This window comes from Chiloscyllium punctatum, chromosome 38 (genome assembly GCF_047496795.1).
Source record: "Chiloscyllium punctatum isolate Juve2018m chromosome 38, sChiPun1.3, whole genome shotgun sequence".
Lineage (NCBI taxonomy): Eukaryota > Metazoa > Chordata > Chondrichthyes > Orectolobiformes > Hemiscylliidae > Chiloscyllium > Chiloscyllium punctatum.
In genome coordinates this window covers 16,888,662-16,908,278 of record NC_092776.1, presented here as the reverse complement: position 1 = coordinate 16,908,278, position 19,617 = coordinate 16,888,662, and the positions used below count along the sequence as shown (strand labels likewise).

General features: G+C 40.9%; 1 protein-coding gene across 2 annotated transcripts in view; it reads left to right on the top strand.

The window, feature by feature from the left end:
- pcgf6 (polycomb group ring finger 6) overlaps positions 1–19,617 on the top strand; it is a 90,812-nt gene that overhangs the window by 48,666 nt on the left and 22,529 nt on the right. For both annotated transcript variants that reach the window (XM_072557295.1, XM_072557294.1), the window contains exon 9: positions 6,717–6,799. In XM_072557295.1, the coding sequence (XP_072413396.1) occupies positions 6,717–6,799 (83 nt within the window). The remainder of the gene's footprint in view (positions 1–6,716; positions 6,800–19,617) is intronic.

The following is a 19,617-nucleotide window of genomic DNA, read 5'->3' as shown; positions in this document are numbered from 1 at the left end:
TCCCTCACCACCAGACGCCTGGAGGAAGAACGCCTCATCTTCCGCCTCGGAACACTTCAACTCCAGGGCATCAATGTGGACTTCAACAGCTTCCTCATTTCCCCTTCCCCCACCTCATCCTAGTTTCAAACTTCCAGTTCAGCACTGTCCCCTTGACTTGTCCGGACTTGTCCGACCTGCCTATCTTCTTTTCCACCTATCCACTCCACCCTCCACTCCCTGACCTATCACCTTCATCTCCTCCCCCACTCACCCAATGTACTCTATGCTACTCTCTCCCCACCCCCACCCTCCTCTAGCTTATCTCTCCACGCTTCAGGCTCACTGCATTTATTCCTGATGAAGGGCTCTTGCCCGAAACGTCGATTTCGCTGCTTGTTGGATGCTGCCTGAACTGCTGTGCTCTTCCAGCACCACTAATCCAGAATTTGGTTTCCAGCATCTGCAATTATTGTTTTTACCCCATATCCCTCTAAACCTTTCCTATCCATGTACCTGACCAAATGTCTTTTAACTGTTGTGATGATTTAATTGTGTCCACTTCTACCACTTCCTCTGACAATTCATTCCATATATGCACCACCCACAGGTCCCTTTTAAATCATGCCCCTGTCACTTTAAACCTATGCCTTCTAGTTTTGGACTCCTACCCTGAGGAAAAAACCTTCGTTAACCACCTTATAATTTTGCCCCTCATAATTTTGTAAATCTCTATAAGATCATCCCTTAGACTCCTACACTCCAGGGAAAAAAGTCCCAGCCTATCCAACCTTTCCTCATGATTCAAATCTTCCAGTCTCGGTAACATCCTTGTAAATCTTTTTTGTATCCTTCCCTGTTTAATAACATCCTTCCTATGGCATGATGACCAGAATGCTGAGTTAAGACCATTTGACCCAACCCAAGTAACACTCACAATCCCTGTTGATAACCTGAATAGTTCTGATATTCCATTGATGTTTCCGGTCCACAAGTTTCTTCGTTGTGTAAAATGACATCAGTGTTAAGTTGCCTTTTCCTTTTTGAACTGTTTCCACATTCCTCTACTATTTAATTTTGAAATGCCCCAGGTATATCTTCCCAATTATTCTTCCAAATGCTACTAATATGCAACCAGTTTATTTCTTCAAGATTGGAAAGCCCAAGGTTTGCTGCAGACCAGTCCTTCGAATGAGGATCAGCCTTCTGTTTCCTCTTTGCAACATTTCCATACTGGTGTAATGATCGGAAAGAGCCAAAGTACTCACCATATCACCATGCGGCTTAGCGAAACATGTATGTTAACTGACTTCTACAGTGCTGTAGGTTATCTGTGCACCTTTAGAAAATTCTCCAAACCCAGTGGATAGAAAGGTGGTCACGGCAGAGCTCTCTCCAAAGCCAAAAATGCTTAGCGTAATGATGCTAAATCATTAGGGTCAGGATAGTGTGCCAAGTGCTTCTCCCTTTTTCTCTGTTCTCTATTAACCCTCCCCTTTAATTATGTGTGCTACTTACACCCCATTATGATTCATCCAATTGATTTACCAAAGCTTTAAAATGATTCCAGAATCTCATTGTTTATTCAATCAGATTTTCCACCAGAGCACTCTACTGAGAATTGCTGCCAGCTACAAATAGAACGGCTTCTACTGAACTTTGCAACTTTGTGGCTTTTTGGTGGGATTTTACCAAAAAAAATTGGAAACACAATGTTGACTGAAGATTGGAAGCAGCAACACAACTGTCACTGAAAGTCATCTGACAGGTTGTCTTTCAAGCTGACAATTCTGGGTTGCTTTTCTAAAGCCAGTCTTTTGGCTCTGGCTCACTTGCTGCTCACGGCAAAGACCTTTGTTGGTTCAATTGAATCCACGTGCCCCTAGCCAGTATTTGGCACTGTATCCAGTCCTCTCCCGGGCCATGTCAATCGTACAGCTCCACCAGGCAGAGACATGTGTTTTATTGTTCTTACATCAGGAGGATAGAGGAAACATCTCAGTGATGTCCTCAAAGCACCCCTCAAGGGGTCAGAAATCTCTGCTTACTGTGGGCCTGTAGCTCACCAAAATGCAGAAGGTCCATTTGAGAAAGCATTTCACATGTTGAGAGAACATTGGGAACATGTAGGGACAAATTGAGGTATCGATTGGAGTGCATAAGCTTCCAAATATTCCATTCACTCAACTCTTCAAGCAGTATCCCCAAAACGTGACAGAATCTGCAGATTGTGTACAAGACTTATCAGCCATGTCAGAGGTCATGGAATTGAATTGCAAATAAGCCAACCCCATTTGTGAGGGACTGCCCTGGTAGATATGACTGAACATGCAGTTTCAAATTGTGCCAGTGAAGTGATGTCCTTGGAAAAAGCAGAATTCAGGGCTGCAATCTGTGAATGCATTTTCCCAGTGGAATTCAGAACCGGGATAGCTTGATAGTGATGTACAGCACGGAAACAAGCCCTTCAGTCCAACTATCTATGCCGACCAGATAACCTCACCTAATCTAGTCCCATTTATCAGCACTTTGGCCATTTCCCTCTGAACCCCTTCTATTCATACACCCATCTAGATGCCTTTTAAATGTTGTAATTGTACCAGCCCCCTCCACTTCCTCTGGCAGCTCATTCCATACATGCACCACCCTCTGTCCCTTGGGTACCTTTTAAATCTTCCTTCTCTCACCCAAAACCTGTGCCCTCGAGTTCTTACTAACTAGTCTACTATGAGGAACCTTGTCAAAGTCCATATAAATCACGGTCACCATTCTGACTTCATCAATCCTCTTTTTACTTCTTCAAAAAACTCAATCAAGTTTGTGAGACATGATTTCCCACGCACAAAGCTATATTGTCTATCCCTAATCAATCCTTGCCTTTCCAAATGCATGTAAATCCTGTTCCTCAGGATTCCCTCCAACAACTTGCCCACCACTGATGTCAGGCTCACTGATCTATACTTCCCTGGCTTTTTCTTAGCACCTTTCTTAAATAGTGGCACCATGTTGAGAGTTATAGGTTAGCCAGAAAAGGGCTAAGAAGAGCCAGGAGGGACATGTGAAGTAGTTGGCGGATAGGTACAAGGAAAACCCTAAGGCCTTCTATAGGTACATCAGGAATAAAGTAATGACTAGAGTAAGATTAGGGCCAATCAAAGATATTAATGGAAAGTTGTGTGTGGAATCTGAGGGCATAGGGGAAGCGCTTAATGAATACTTTTCGTCAGTATTCACATTGGAAAAGGGCAATGTTAGTGAAAATATGGAGATAAAGGCTACAAGATTATACGGGATTGAAGTTGACAAAGAGGAGGTTTTAGCAATTTTGGAAGATCTAAAAATAGATAAGACCTTGGGGCTGAATGGGATTTATCCTCGGATTCTCTGGGAAGCTAGGGAGGAGATTGCAGAGCCTTTGACTTCATTCTTTATGTCGTCGTTGTCTACATGTGTAGTGCCAGAAGACCGGAAGATAGCAAATGTTGTTCCCTAGTTTAAGAAGGGAAGTCAAGACAACCCTGGTAATTATAGGCCAGTGAACCTTACTTCGGTTGTGGGTAAGGTGTTGGAAAAGGTTATAAGAGATAGATTTTATAATTATCTGGAAAGGAATAGTTTGATTAGGGACAGTCAACATGGTTTTGTGAATGGTAGGCCGTGTCTCACTAACATTATTGAGTTCTTCGAGAAGTTGACAAAACAGGTGGATGAAGGTAAAGCGGTTGATGTGGTGTTTCTGGACTTCAGTCAGGCGTTTGATAAGGTTCCACACGGTAAGCTATTGCACAAATTAAGGAGTTTCAGGATTGAAGCTGATTTAGTGGTTTGGATGAGAAATTGGCTAGCTGAAAGAAGACAGAGGGTGGTGGTTGATGAGAAATGTTCATCCTGGAACTCAGTTACCAGTGGTGTGCCGCAAGCATCTGTTTTGGGACCACTGCTGTTTGTCATTTTTATAAATGATCTGGATGTGGCGTAGAAGGATGGTTAGTAAATTTGTAAATGACACTAAGAGTTGTAGATAGTGCCAAAGGATGTTTTGGTTACAGAGGGACATAGATAAGATGCAGAGCTAGGCTGAGAAGTGGCAAATGGAGTTTAATGCAGCAAAGTGTGAGGTAGTTCACTTTGGAAGAAGTAACAGGAATGCAGAGTACTGGGCTAACGGTAAAATTCTTGGCAGTGTAGATGAACAGAGAGATCTCGGTGTCCAGGTGCACAAATCCCTGATAATTGCCACCCAGATTGATGGGGTTGTTAAGAAGGCATATGGAGTGTTGGTGTTTATTGATAGGTGGATTAAGTTTCGGAGCCACGATGTCATGCTTCAGCTGTACAAGACACTGGTAAGGCCACATTTTGGAGTATTGCCTGCAGTTCTGCATTTTAGGGAGGATGTGGAAGCTTTGGAAAGGGTTCAGAAAAGACTTACTACGATGTTGCCTGGTATGGAAGGAAGGTATTACAAGGAAAGGCTGAGGGAACTGAGGTTGTTTTCATTGGAGAGCAAGTGGTTGAGAGGTGACTTAATCAAAACGTATAAGATAATCAGAAGGTTAGATAGAGTGGACAGTAAGAGCTCTTTTCCTTGGATGGTAAAGGCTAAAATGAGGGGCCATTGCTTTAAATTGAGGAGTGATAGATTTAGGACAGATATCGGGGTAGTTTCTTTACTCAGTAGTAGGGGCGTGGAACGACCTGCCTGCAACCGTAGTAGACTCGCTGACGTTAAGGGCATTTCAATGGGCATTGGATATAAATATGGATAATAATGGAACGGTGAAGGTTAGATGGGCAACAGATTAATTTCACAAGTCGATGCAACATCGAGGGCTAAAGGCCCTGTATTGCCCTGTCATGTTCTACATTCTATATTCTATGTTAGCCAACCTCCCGCCTTCCAGTATCTCACCTGTGACTATCGATGATATAAATATCTCAGCAAGGGGCCCAGCAATCACTTGCCTGGCTTCCCAAGAGTTCTAGGATACACCTGATCAGATCCTGACAAGTTACCCACTTTTATGCGTTTTAAAACATCCAGTATCTCCTTCTCTGTAATGTGGACATTTTTCAAGATGTTACAATCTATTTCCATACATCCTGTATCTTCCATGTTCTTCACAGTAAACACAGATCCAAAATACTCATTTAGTATCTCTCCCATCTCCTGTGGTTCCACACATCGGCTGCCTTGCTGATATTTGAGGGGCACGATTCTCTCCCTAGTTACCCTTTAGTCCTTAATAAATTTATAAAATCATTTTGGATTTTCCTTAACCCTGTTTGCCAAAGCTATCTCATGTTACCTTTTTGCCCTCCTGATTTTCCTCTGAAGTATTCTCCTACTGCCTTTATACTCTTCTAAGGATTCACTCGATCTCTCTGTCTATGCCTGACATATGCTTCGTTCATTTTCTTCGTCAATTTTTCCAACCATCAGGCATTCCCTACATCTACCAGCTTTTCCTTTCACCCAAACAGGAACATACTGTCTCCAGACTCTTGTTATCTCATATTTGAAGGATTCCCATTTTTAAGCCGATCCTTTATCTACAAACCCCCAATCAACCTTTGAAAGCTTTTGCCTTATACCGTTAAAATTTACCTTCCTCCAATTTAAACTTTAACTTTTAGATCCAGTCTATCATTTTCCATCACTATTTTAAAATTAATAGAGTTATGGTCACTGGCCACAAAGTGCTCCCCCACTGACACCTCAGTCACCTGCCTTGCCTTATTTCCCAAGCGTAGGTCAAGTTTTGCCCCTTCTCCAGTAAGTATATCCATATACTGAATCACACACAAGAAAATTTTCTTGTACACATTTAACAAATTCCTCTCCATCTAAACCCTTCACACTATGGCAGTCCCAGTCTATGTTTGGCAAGTTAAAATCCCCTACCATAACCACCCTATTATTCTTACAGTTAACTGAGATCTCCTTACAAATTTGTTTCTCAATTTCCTGCTGACTATTTGGGAGTCTATAATACAATCCCAATAAGGTGATCATCCTTTCCTATTTCACAGTTCCACCCAAATAACTTCCCTGGATGTATTCCCAGGAATATCTTCCCTCAGTGCACAATGCTATCCCTTACCAAATACTACCTTGAATGAGCCTTTCAAAGAAATTTGAAGAGGAATACACATGTGATGTTTATAGAGAAGAAAAGATCAGCATCTGATTTGAGTTCCAAAAGCCATTACAAGATCTGGTCACAGTGTATGCAGGTAGTAATGGGTAGTCTGCAGTTCTGTAGATGAGCGAGTGGAGAACTGCTGATTTTGAGGAGGATCGGAGTGTATCTAGTTACCAGGGCATTACAGAGGATCGGGTGGGAGGAGAAGGGGGCTGAACAGGAAGAACTTATATTCTGTAGTAACATTTATATTAACTCTTCTGGGAGTGTTCTCTGCGCAGTGGGTTACACCAATGGGTTTTGGTGCGGGTGAAAAGTCCAATTGTTTTGCATGAAATGGTACAAAGGGTTAGTGGGTTGGAGGCACATGGTCACTGATTTTACTAGTGCAGTAATGGTGAGGTGACTTGTTTTGGTGGGCAGCTGCTGATTTGGGATGTTTATTCCTCTCATTTCCTCACTGTTGTTAAACTTTACTTCTGTGTAAAGTGCACCATTCCCTTGAATAGAAAGACACTACACCCCTCCAGGTTTACATTGAGTTAGTAAATGTTTAACCACGAGTCATCTTTTGTGTGATTTGACAGGTAGATATCATCTGCGGAAACAAGATCTTAGAACATCACCAGACCTTGAGGCACATTCGAAGCACTGTTACCCACAGCAGCATACGGGTTAGTGTTTGGCTCCTCTCTTCGCGGAATATCAAATGAAAGTCTGTGCAGTTGGGAGAAAATGTGAAAACGTGTCACGAGAAACAAATATGTGCGAATCAATCAGCAGGGATTTGGGATTTAACATTATTGGGGCCATGAGAAAAAATTGTATTAGGATTCACTGTAAAAAGAAAACAATGGAGAGGGTTTTATTGTATTATAACAGTAAGTAGAAAGTGGTTAGTTGTGAGTTAGTTCAATTAGTGTGAATGAGAAGAATATTGTACCCAATAACGAGAGCAGACCGGGAAGGAATTATAGTTGGTAGTGAGTGTACACAGGACCCGAGAATTACATAATTGGGAACACTGTGTGTATATGAGATGAGAACTGGCTTGAATTTGAGGTTCAACACAAAACAATAAATATTGTGTACGATTAATTCCTCAGCGTACATACAATGTAGCTCAAAGATAATTCCAACTTTGATTTTACTGTAGATAGATGGAAATGTTAGATAAATGGTAATAGTAAATTTAAGAGAAAAATAATAATTTCGTAAATGAGGGTCAGTGAATGGCAAGAAGAGGTAGAGGAATAAAACCTTAGAAAATGCCAGCAATCAATGTGAGATGTCACAAAAAGACAAAACTAAAGGCAGTGTGGTTGAATACACTTAGCATTCAGAACAAAGTAAATGAATTGAAGCACACGTTGTGGTAAATACTGTAAATATGATCTGATAGCCAATATGGCTGCAGAATGAAAATTACACAAGAACCAGGAGCAGGTATAGGCAATTCAGCCCTTTGAGCCTGCTCTGCTCTGCCATTCAATACAATCATGAGTATCTCACCTTGGCCTCAATGTAGCTAAAAGATATTTCCAACTTTGATTTTGCTGTACATGAGATGGAAATGTTAAGCAGATGGTAATAGTAAACATTAACAGTCCTGCCTGCTGCCAATAACCCTTCAACTTATTACTAATTAAAAATCTGTCTATCTCCTCCTTAAATGTATTCACTATCCTGGCATCCACTGTACTCTGGGATAGTGAATTCCACAGATTCATGACCCTTCAAGGGAAGCTTCCTCATCTTAAATTTAAACTTATAGTCACAGTGTAAAAGATTTGAGGAAATTGAATTTTTAAAATACATCTAGGGCAGTTTTTTAAGCCAGTATGTAGAAGGCCCTACAAGAAAGGGGACAGTCCTGGCCTTAGCTTTAGGTAGTGAAGTTGAGCAGTAGAGGAGCATTTTTCAAACAACGATCGTAACTCCATTAGATTCAAGATTGTTATGACAAGGGACAGGATGGACCTGAAATCAAACTGGGGGAGATTTGATTTTAGTAAGAGCAGATATGATTTAGCTGGGGTTGGGGGGGAGAGGGGAGTGGGGAGCAGATATTTCAGGCAAATCTGTCTCAGAATAGTGGAATGAATTCAAGACCAACATATCCTAATAAAGAAAAAGCCTGGGGCCGTCAAATGTTGTGAGCATTGGCTATCGAGGGACACAACATTGGATTAACAGGGCAGGTTCATAGCAGATACCGAGGGCTCAAAACAGTCCTCTGTATAGGAGTATAAAATGTACTAGAAGAAACTTAAAAAGATTAGGAGCTTAAAGGAGATATGAAAGCATCTGTTAGGCAAAATAAAATATTTTTTTCCAGGTACATTAAAAGTAAAAGGATGACAAGGAAAAGAGTAGGGCCATTAAGGACTACAGTAGTGATTAGTGCATGGAGCCAGAGGATGTAGATAGGGTTCCATATAAATACCTTGGTCGGTTTTCACTACTGAGGGCATTGGTAAGACCACAATTCCAAGACTGTGTGTAGTTTTAGTCTCCTTATTTAAGGAAGGATGGAAATGTGTTGGAGGCAATTCAAAGGCGGCCAGCTAGATTGATGACTGGAGTGAGTGAGTTTGTTCTGAAGAATTTGGCTACACTTGTTTTCATTGGAGTTTAGAAGATTGAGAAGTGATTTAATTGAGAAATCTTGACAACGTGGATGTGGAAAAGTTGTTTTCCCTAGTGGGTCAGTCCAAAATTAGAGTTCACTGTCTTAAAATTAGGGATTGCCCTTTTAGGACCTAGATGAGGAGCATTTTTTTTCTGTCACAGATGGGCAACTTTAGAATTTTGCTTTAGAAGGTAGTGCAGGCAAGGTCATTTAATACTTTTAATGAAAGTTAGATTCTAGTTAGGCAAGGGAGTCACAGACAGTAGACTTGATATCGAGTTCAATAACTTTAGGGCTTGAGCTCTCCCACGTCCTTACTCCAATCCTCACACACCAGGCTTTGTCATTATATAGTCTGCTATTACACATAACACGTTGTTAGCCATTAACAGTTCCCATTAACAACTGTTCACCAGCCTACATGATTGTTACCCATTCTTTTGTCTGTCCAAAAGTTCTTCTCTCTCTTTGGGCTCTATCTTTGGCGTATAAACTGTTATTTTCCTAGCTGCAGTAAGTTCTAAGGAAATGTCACTCAACCCGAAACATTAACTCTGATTTCTGTCCACAGATGCTGCCAGATCTGCTGAGATTTTCCAGAAACTTCTGTTTTTATTTCTGATTTTACAGCAACTGCAGTTCTTTTGGGTTTTCTTTTCTTGATCATAGTGTCCAGCACTGGTCAGAATGGGCAGAGGAGCATGGAACTTGGGAGCAGGAGTCAACTTACTTTCTATCTGTTTTGTCCATCCGTGCAGCTTTGTATTTCTCACTCATTCTTTCCCTGAAACTACAAGATCCTGCCTGGGGCTGAGCAGGTGCCTTGTCTCTGGCAGTTGTTTGAGTGCTAGCAGCCTGGGCCAGTTCTTCCTCAGACAACTTTGAGCTGTCGCAATGAAGTGCTCATGAAATTGTGTTCCCACACTCTCTCAGCCTAGCATCAGTATTTGAACTAGTGAGTGAGGTGCAGGAGGCAGCCTTGATAATATCTCCTCTGAGGACTCCGCACTGTGGTCCTTGAGGTTGAAAAGATAGGGAGCTGGATGTTTCACTGCAGTGGTGGTGGACATGCTGCCCAAATCTGCTGTACAAAAGGAGAAAGGACATCACAGTCTCCCAATCCTTAAGGAGAATCATGTGCCATCTTCCACTTCCCCGGCATGTTCACAATCTGCCCTCGACAGAGCAGAGCAGCTTTGGAATGCCAGTGCTTGTCCAGCTGCACAGCAGCCTTTCAAAGATGATGTGGGCATAGGGGGTTCCAGTCCTTTGGCCACAATCCAATGAGTGGTGAGTTCTTCGGGGAATAGCACGTGGTAATTTGGGGCTGGAATCTGATGTGCTAGGCAGTTCCTGTGGTAAGTTTGTTCAGGTACAGCAAGAGAGTTTGCTAGGCCATATGGTAGAAGTCTCACCAAAAAAACTCAACACTAGTCTCACTTGGCCAAATAAGGTAAGATTCAACCCAAAGTAATAATATCCAAATCATTTGATATTGTGATGTTGATCGAGGCATAAGTATTGACTGGAGCACTGGGATGAACTTCCTTGTTCTTCAAAATAGTGCCAGTAGATTTTAACTCGGCCAAAGAGGGTAGACTGGACATTAATGTTTCATCGACAAGATGTTATGTTTGATAGTGTAAGACTGCTTTAATGCTGTAATGAAACATCAGCCTCGATTTTAATGCTCAGGCCTCTGGAGTGGGATTTGGATCATAATCTCCTGATTCACAGGTGAGAATGCTATCCACTAAGCCACAGCTGACATCCCATTCAACGGTCAATAACTGACTGTGGTCAGGTCACCTTGTATTGTCAGATAATTAATTTACTCACTGTAACTAAAAGGCCCCTTTAGTGCCCTGCCAAAAATGTCTATAGTGCAATTTTACAAGGAAGGCAAGCTTGGAGCCACATTGGTATCTATTTCCCATTGGATAGCTATTGCACAACCAACTTTGAGGTTTCAACTAGTTGCTGCCAAGGAGAATTTCACTTGCTACAATTTGCTGCTCCTTTCTTCTCAAGAGATATTGTAAGTTTGATGGATATATTCTGAGTAGGCAGTGAATGTCATGCTGTAACTAAGTGAATGCTCCTGCTGTGTGACCTGTGACTGATCTCACCAAAGCTCAGCTGCACATGTGCAGTAACCAAGGAAACAGCCTCTTGAGGTATAAGGTCCTAATAAATTTAAAATGTATTTAATGTATTTTCCACTGATTAGTGAGCGGTCAGTGCTCTGCTGTGCCTGCATGATGGGTAGAGGCAATAGTCAGTTTACAGAATTAACTTTATGTTTATGTGTGGCTGTGACCTCTCGGTTTAAACTGAGAAATCATATATGCTGCTTATTTACACTGGAGCTATATTCTTATCAACATTATTCTTTAGACTATGCCACATAATTATGTACAGTTTTGTAAAGTCAGAATTCATCTTGATTGGAATTACAGAATAATAACATAAGATTTTAAGACATAGAAGTATAAGTCAGTCATTCAATCCATTGAGTCTGTTCCTCTATTTAATGAGTTTGTGGTTGATCTGATAATCATCAACTTCACTTTTCTGCCTTTTCTGCACAACCCTTGATTCCCTTACTGATTTTAAAAAAATCAATCTCAGCCTTGAATAAACTACTTAATGACCCAGCTTTGATAGCGCTCTGTGGTTAAGAATTTCATAGATTCACTACCTTCTGAGAGAAGAAATTCCTCTTCATCTCTGTCTTAAATGGGCCACTCTTCGCTCTGAGATTATAGAAACTAGACGCTAGGAGGAGGAGGAGGCTCTTCCACCCCTCGAGACTGCTCCACCATTTAATATATTTATGGCTGATTATTGAGCTCAGTACTCTCATCCCACCCTTACCGCCCCCCCACCAATATCCCTTGATCCCTTTATCCTTAAGAGCTATATCTATCTCCTTCTTGAATCTAACCATCAGTCCCAGTAGAATTTTATAGGTTCTATGAAATCCCCCTTTATTCTTCTAAACTCCAGTGAATACAATCCTAACCAACACAATCTGTCCTGTTATGTCAGTCCTGCCATCCTAGGAATCAATTTGTTAAACCTTTGTTGCACTATCTCTGTCTAAAGAACATTCTTCCTCAGATAAGGGGATCAAAACTGCACACAGTATTTCCTGATGTAGCCTCACCAATGCCATGTATAATTGCAGCAAAACATCTTTATTCCTTTTCTTGAATCCGCTTACTATAAAGGCCAGCATACTGTTCGCCCTCTTTACTGTCTACTGCACCTGTATGCTGACTTTCAGCAACTGGTGCACAAGGACACCCAGGTGTCATTGAACGTTCCCCTTTCTCAATGCCCACTGCTCCCAGACTCGACAATGAGGGGAAACAATCTTTCCACGTCTACTCGCCAAGTCCACTAAGAATCTCATTCTCTCTGAAATCCAATGAGTACAGGCCCAACCTTTTTAACCTTTCCGTATGACACTCCCTTCCTACCCTGGATCAGCCTGTTGAACCTTCTCTTGACTCCCTCCAAAGCCAATATATTTTTGCTTAGATAACACTCCTGCAATAAGCTATTTTGGACCATTGTGCCTGTGCCACTGTTTGAAAGGGCTATCTAATTATGTATATTGCCCTGTCCTTTCCCCACAGCCATGTACATTTTTCCTCTTTTTAGTATTGATAAAATTATATCCAACTCTCATTTGAATGGTAGTGTTAACTCTCTTTCCACTTCCAAGCAGCACAGTCCAAAACAGAAGAAGTTGCTGTAGAAAAAGAAAATTCCTTAATGTCACCCTCATTCTTTTGTGAATATCCTCCTGCCAGGAAGAACAGTTTTTCCTTATTTAGTCTATCAAAATAATTAATTATTCCAACTTCTTCAGCGTTTTCAGAGATTGTAGCCCCTTATCCCTGGTATCATCCATCAATGACTAGATCCAAGGGAAAATCTATCTTCTCTTAAAATTCAATGACTTTACCATTGTTGAATCCCCCACTATCAACAACCTGGGTGTGACCAGAAATTGAATTGGACCAGCTGTATAAATAATGTAGCTAGCTACAAAAGCAAGTCAGTGGCTGGGAATTCCGTGACAACTGATACACCTCCTACCTCCCTAAAGCTTGTCCACCAATTATACAAGTCAGAAGTGAGATGGAATACTCTCCACATCCCTGGGAGAGTGCAGGACAAAGCAGCCAGTTTGAGAGGTACCCTATCTATCATTCTAAACATTCTGTTCCTTCACACTGGTGCACAGTGGCAACAGTTTGTACATTCTGTAAGATCGCTGTGACAACTCGTGAACGTTCCTTTAACAGCACCTTCTAAACATGTGATTTCTACGAAGACAGGGGTAGCAGATTGCATGAGAGCTGTGAGTTCCCCTCCAAATCATACATCTTCCTGACATGGAACTACATCACCGTGCCTTCTTTATCGTTGGTTCAGAAACCTGGAACTCCTTACCTTAATAGCACTGTGGCTGTTCCTATACCAGACAAATTGCATCGCTTCAGTAATGCTGCTCACAACGACCTTCTCAAGGATAATTAGGGCTGTGCAATTAATGTTAACCCAGCCAGTGAAGCCCATGTCCCTAAAAAACAAAATTAAAAACCCCTTGAAGCATCTTGGATCATTCTGTTGCTTTCAAGGTGCTTTATAAATGCATGTCATTGGTGTTGTTGTAGTTCATACTAAGAGAAGGGTGACACTTAAAGGTAGCAACCTCTCCTTCAGATAATCAAAAGTTATTCCTTTTGCTCCTGTAGTAGCACTGGTGCAATGATTATTTGAATGCATCTGAAAAATCTGAAAGCTGTGTCAGCATTTCCCTGGAGTGCTAGTGCAATGATAAAATTAGTAAAATACTGCATACTCAGAGACAGGTGGGGTTTGTTGCAGGGGGAGGCGGAAGATAAATGAAGGGGGGGAAAAGACTGACTGCTCCCTGGAGGACACTGCTTTTGCAGCATTGCGGCAAGGTCAGAGTGTACTTAACTCATTTCATCACAGAGGAAAGGTGGGAGGAGCCTGTGTTTTGTATAGCTTCTCATCTTGTGTGATTAAAGCTCTTTCAGACAATGTTTGAATATATTTATACATAGGATATTGTTTAGAAGCTTATTGATGCAAACATAAAGCCTGAAGCCTGTCAGCAATCCCATCCTCACAATAAAATAATTATTGCTGGATATACTGGGGAAAGATCCTGTGTTCTAGGTCACTATTATAGGCAAAAAAAACTGTTTCACTCCACCATCTCAAAAGAACACTGGCTAATAACAATTCTGACCTTTTTCAAATCTCCATTTTATACCATTCATTAAGTGGAGGCCAGACCTTCAGCCATCTGGACCCTAAACTGTGGAATTCTCTCCCTAAAGTGCTTGACTTTTCCCTCCATTTTGTAATGCCTACCTCTTTAACTAAGCTCCTAATCACCTGTCCTAATATCTCCTTAAATGGCTTAAGTGTTGGACTTTGTCTGATTTATTTGCCTGTGAAGCACCTTGGAGCTTTACTAGAAACACAGGTTGTTATTATATAGTTGTTAACCTGAATGCCTGTTGAGGAGAGGCATCCAGGAGCATTGAATGTAAAAATAACAGACAGCGAGAGCTTCATTTTAAAATGGAACGTTACTTTCCATTTACAAATTTGTCACAAGCATTTCTTATTCTGATGTTGAAACATTACCGTGATTCATTTAGCGTGTAGTTTTCACCTGTTTCTCACACTTCTATTAACATTGTCGGCAAGGGGCTCCCCTAGAATCTCAAGGTAGGATGGCTGTGGGAGAAAAGGAGGAAATAAGAAGGCACATTTACATCATCATCACTTCCCCTCAAAGCTACATATAGTTAAAGTCAATTTTCAAATGTTTGCTGCCTATCAGTAGAGTTTAGACAATGCCATTTACCACTAACTATTTTCTGGTATAGACAGAACATTGTATATGGTCCAGTGAAGATCACCTCCACCCCTGTATTTTTCTATCAGCATTCTTCCTACAAGAGACATCATGTGTCTATAATATGTAAGCCATGGCAACATACCAATATGTAAATAATAATCTGCCCCCTGCGGTGGCCACACTTAGCTGATTTACTTCCATTTACTCCTTTCACTCCCTGGGGCCAGTGTCAAATTGTTCATGGTTATGACATGTTACTTGATTGCAAGCTAAGCTACTGATCCCTTCTCCATCACAAAGGCCACCGACGTTTAGTATTGTAATAAATAATTTCAACTGTACTTCAGCCCTTGGCAGACTCATTTATTTATGTGATTCCCTGACCAACCTCACTTTATACAAAACTCTGCTCCCCATTTCCTATGTGCAACCAAGTTTCATCACTCATTGCGCTGAGCTTGTTGACTTAGATAGATATATGCTCCCCAGTGCCTCAAATTTAAATACTCTTCCTCATTTAAACCTTTCATTGCTTTGTCCTTTCTTACCTTTATGATTTTTTAACAGCTTTGTAACCCTCATCTCTACATTCCTTCAATTCTGGCTTGTTTTACAACCTCAAATCATTAGCTCAAAATTGGCACCCATGTCTTCAGCCATCTAAGCTCTAAACTTGTTTCCCTAAACTTTTCCATCTCTCTATCTTCCTATTCAGCTTGGAGATTCCCCTCAAAAGCCATCTATCTTTACAAAGTGTTTGGTCATCATTTCTAATACTCTCACCCTTTACTTGGATCCGTTGATTTTAATCAAGTCTTTGCTTAAGATAATTATTCCACAATTATATAAATGGATGTTGACTTTCTGTGTGCTGTTCTGTGCCAGTATGCTAACGAAATTGAATTCATGTTCTCGTTTGTCCCTAGATGCTTCTGACAGTCACTTTCTGTCTCACTTACATCTGTGAGTCTCTCATGCATGCTTTCATACTAATACATACTCAGCTCCTGTCTTTTCATATGCCCACACACAGGCTTCCGAGAAAGGGAATTTATGTTAGCGAATATTTGGATATAGGATTTTATAACAGCTTTATATATAGTATTCAGATAGTGGAATTACATTGGCTGTACAGAAATGAGAATCGAACCTTCCATAAATTACACCAGCCCTGGAGACAGAAGAAGATTAGTCTCAACACATGACTGATTTCTTTTATGGCTTGTGGATTTATGTGTAGTTACACAGACAGAGCTGTTTTCATCAATATTTAATTTTCCACCTTAGAAAATACTGCAAGTATTTTGCTCAAATGAGTCATGACTGGAGCAGGAAAAATGAGATCTTGTCAGACTCCTTGTCTGACCAAGGGTAGCATCGCCAGACCTCATAACAAACTTTGTCCCTTTTACATTGCTGTTACCCCTGTCCCTGGCAACTGTTTCATGTTAAACCAGACTTAAAGAAATGAATTGTCAGCTTGAATAGAAATACATAACCTCATATCCATTTCAGAGACATGTTTGCAAGGTTATCAAGATTGGGAGCCTGAATATTCATAAATATTACATTCTGTAAGGACGAGGTGCTAGTGTTGGAATGGCTCTGTTAATTAAGGAATATATTAGTTCAGAAGAGCAAGATGTAAAATCAGTTGGGGTAAAGATAGCAAATATCAAAAATAAGAAGTTACTTGTGGGAGTAGCTTACAGGCCTCCAAACAGTAGCTACATTCAGTGAGAGTACACTGGTAGAAATAATGCAGAGATCTTCTAGTTTCCACTTAGTCAGAGAATTGATGAACTCCCAAAGATGAACAGCAGAACCACTTGGAAGTTCCTGCAGCAATTGCTCATAGTTGCCCAGAAGTTTAAGCATTTGATAGGCAAATCCCTGTTGACTTTGTGCTAATGTCTCACAATCATTTATAATAATTTGTTTTTAAAAGTCCAGGACTTGTTCCACAGTACTTGGTTGAAAACAATCCTTTTCCTATTTTAGTCCACAGATCAAAATAAAGTAAAATAACAAAATATGATTTTTGTAGTATTGGATTCATATCTCAATGAGTGTCACTCTGTGTGTAACCTAGACCCCAGTTTAACTCATTGTCTGTGTTAGGACCCCTACACTGGAAAGATTCAGTGTATGTATTTGGGACCATCGCTACAGTATGTTTATGTGCGACCTATACCCTAGTGGGGTACCCTGTGTATGGTGGAACTGTACCCAACTGAGAATCAGTGTGTATGGACCTGTATCCTAGTGAGAGTCAGTATGTAAAAACTGAAAGAATGGCAGATGCTGTAAATCAGAAACAAAAACAGAAGTTGCTGGAAAAGCTCAGCAGGTCTGGCAATATACGTGAAGAGAAATCAGAGTTAACATTTCGTGTCTGGTGACCCCTCCTCAGAACTCAGTCAGTATGTGTACGACCTGAACCCTCAGTGTGAATCAGTGTGTGTGGGACCCGTACTCCAGTGATAGTCAGTATATGTAGGACTCCCACCCCAGTGAGAGTCAGTGTGTCTGTGTGGAACCTGTACCCCAGTGACCATGAGTGCCCAAGATTTCTGTATTCCAGGATGGTGTTGATCTTCAGTGTGAACAGAAACTAACTTTCTGATAAATGTGTTGCCGCGGAACAAAAAATGCCAAAAAGCATATGTTTGGTTTTTAAGTGGCAAGTTCTCAATATGGGCTTGCATTAGGAGAAAATTGATCAGTGATTAAAGTACTCAACTGTCGTGGAGTCCACGGCTGAGTTCAGACGAACCTGACAATCTGAAATAAAAGCTCATTGAGTGCTTCACTGCCAACTCCTGCTGTTAGCAACATCCAGCTGGATTCAAAACCTTTCTGATCTTGTCACAAAGCCAAGGTGGATGTGGTATTTTACATGGCTATACTTATGCCAGGCCCATGTGGTGTATCTGTATCATTGAAGCTATTGAACTATAAAGGAAATACTGTTGGTTTTTGCAATGGAAGTAAACACAGCTTAACCTAATATTGGCCATGTTTTTATCTGAGGCAAACATGCCCACACTGGGTTAGTATGTTATACCCTGACAAAACATACTGGAACCTCGATTTCCATTTGCTATGGAAACTTCCACTCAAGTGGTACATTCACTCAATTTTGTTCTTTGGCCCTTAGTCTGCTCCCTGCTTAAACCTTGCACTGTCTCTGGATGTTTTCACTGTAATCAGTGACAGCACAAGCCCTCACCATTTTCTGATTTCATGCCATATATTATCCCCATATTCACAGTCACCTTATTGATCAATTCAGTGTCAGGGCACAATTACGTGAATCAATAATAAGTTCTGTTTTCCATCTGAGGCTTTATTTTGTTAAGATCTCATTAAGGAAAGACTCCTTCTGGAGAAAAATTGTACCCTAGAGAAAAAACAGACAGGGAACTGGCAGCAGCAGAAGAGTCACTCAGTGCCAATAGTGACAGTTCAGTGTAGATCACACCATAATTGCTGCTGACTTGCATCAGGAAAGGCTGATAGACCAGGCAGCTGCTAAACAATGATGAGCTTTGCGTTATTTTTCTCTCATATTGTCACTCCTAACTTCTGTCTCCGTTTCCAAAATTTCCTAAATACTGGAGATTCCCATTCGATTGAAAAATATATTCAAGAAAGAAGGGAGGAAGAAAGCAGAAGAATAAAAGTCAGTTTGGTTTAACATCAGTCTGAGGGAAATTGTTGGAACCTGGTATTAAAGAGACTATCATGAGGCATTTAAGAAATCAGTAGCGTCAACAAAGTTTTGTGAAGGGAACTCGTGCTTGACTAATTTATTTGAGGAAGTAACAAACCATACGGACAAAGTGGAACCTGGGGACATGACGTAATTAGATTTCCTGAAGCTCTTTGATAATGTGCCACATAAAAGGTTACTGCACAGCATAAAAGCTTGTGGCATATATTTTGGTATGGATTTGATAGCTAGCAGTAAACAGAAATTTAAGAAGAATTCATCAATTAGGTTTGCAAGATACAATGAGGAGGGTGCCACGGGGATCAATACTGATCCCACATCTATTTCCATTTTTTATCAATGGCTTGGATGAAGGGATCAAATATGCGGTTGCTAAATTTGCTGATGGCATAAAGATAGGTAGGAAAATAGAATGTCAAGAAGACATAAGGAAGCTGAAAAGAGATACAGATAGGTAAGTACGCAAAAATTTGGCGATTGGAATATTATGTGGGAAAATGCGAAATTCTCCATTTTGGCAGGAAGAATAGGAAAGCAGTATCTTATTTAAGTGGAGAGAGATTGAAGAACTCTGACTAATCTGATTGTCTCGATAGATGTATCACAAAAGGTTAATATGCAGGTAAAGAAAGTGATTAGATGAGTGAAAGGCAACCTCATTGAAACATATAAGATTATTAGTAGATATGACAAGTTGATGCTGAAAGGCTACTTCCCCTTGTTAGAAAGTCTAGAACGAGAGGGCATAATCTCAAAGTAAAACGTCATTTGTTTAATACAGAGATGAGAAGAATTGTTTTCTTTAAGGAGAGGGAATCCATGGAATTCATTAGAGCAGAGGGCTGTAGAGGCTAAGTAGTTAAATATATTCAGGGCTGAGGTATACAGTTTTTTTTAATTTGTGGGAATCGAGAATTAGGGAAAGGCAGAAAAGCGAAGTTGAGGATTAGCCATGATTTCATTGAACGGTGGAACACACTCAATGGGCCGAATGACCTATTTAGATTAGATTAGATTACTTACAGTGTGGAAACAGGCCCTTCGGCCCAACAAGTCCACACCGCCCCGCCGAAGCGTAACCCACCCATACCCCTACATCTACATTTACCCCTTACCTAACACTATGGGCAATTTAGCATGGCCAATTCACCTGGCCTGCACATCTTTTGGACTGTGGGAGGAAACCGGAGCACCCGGAGGAAACCCA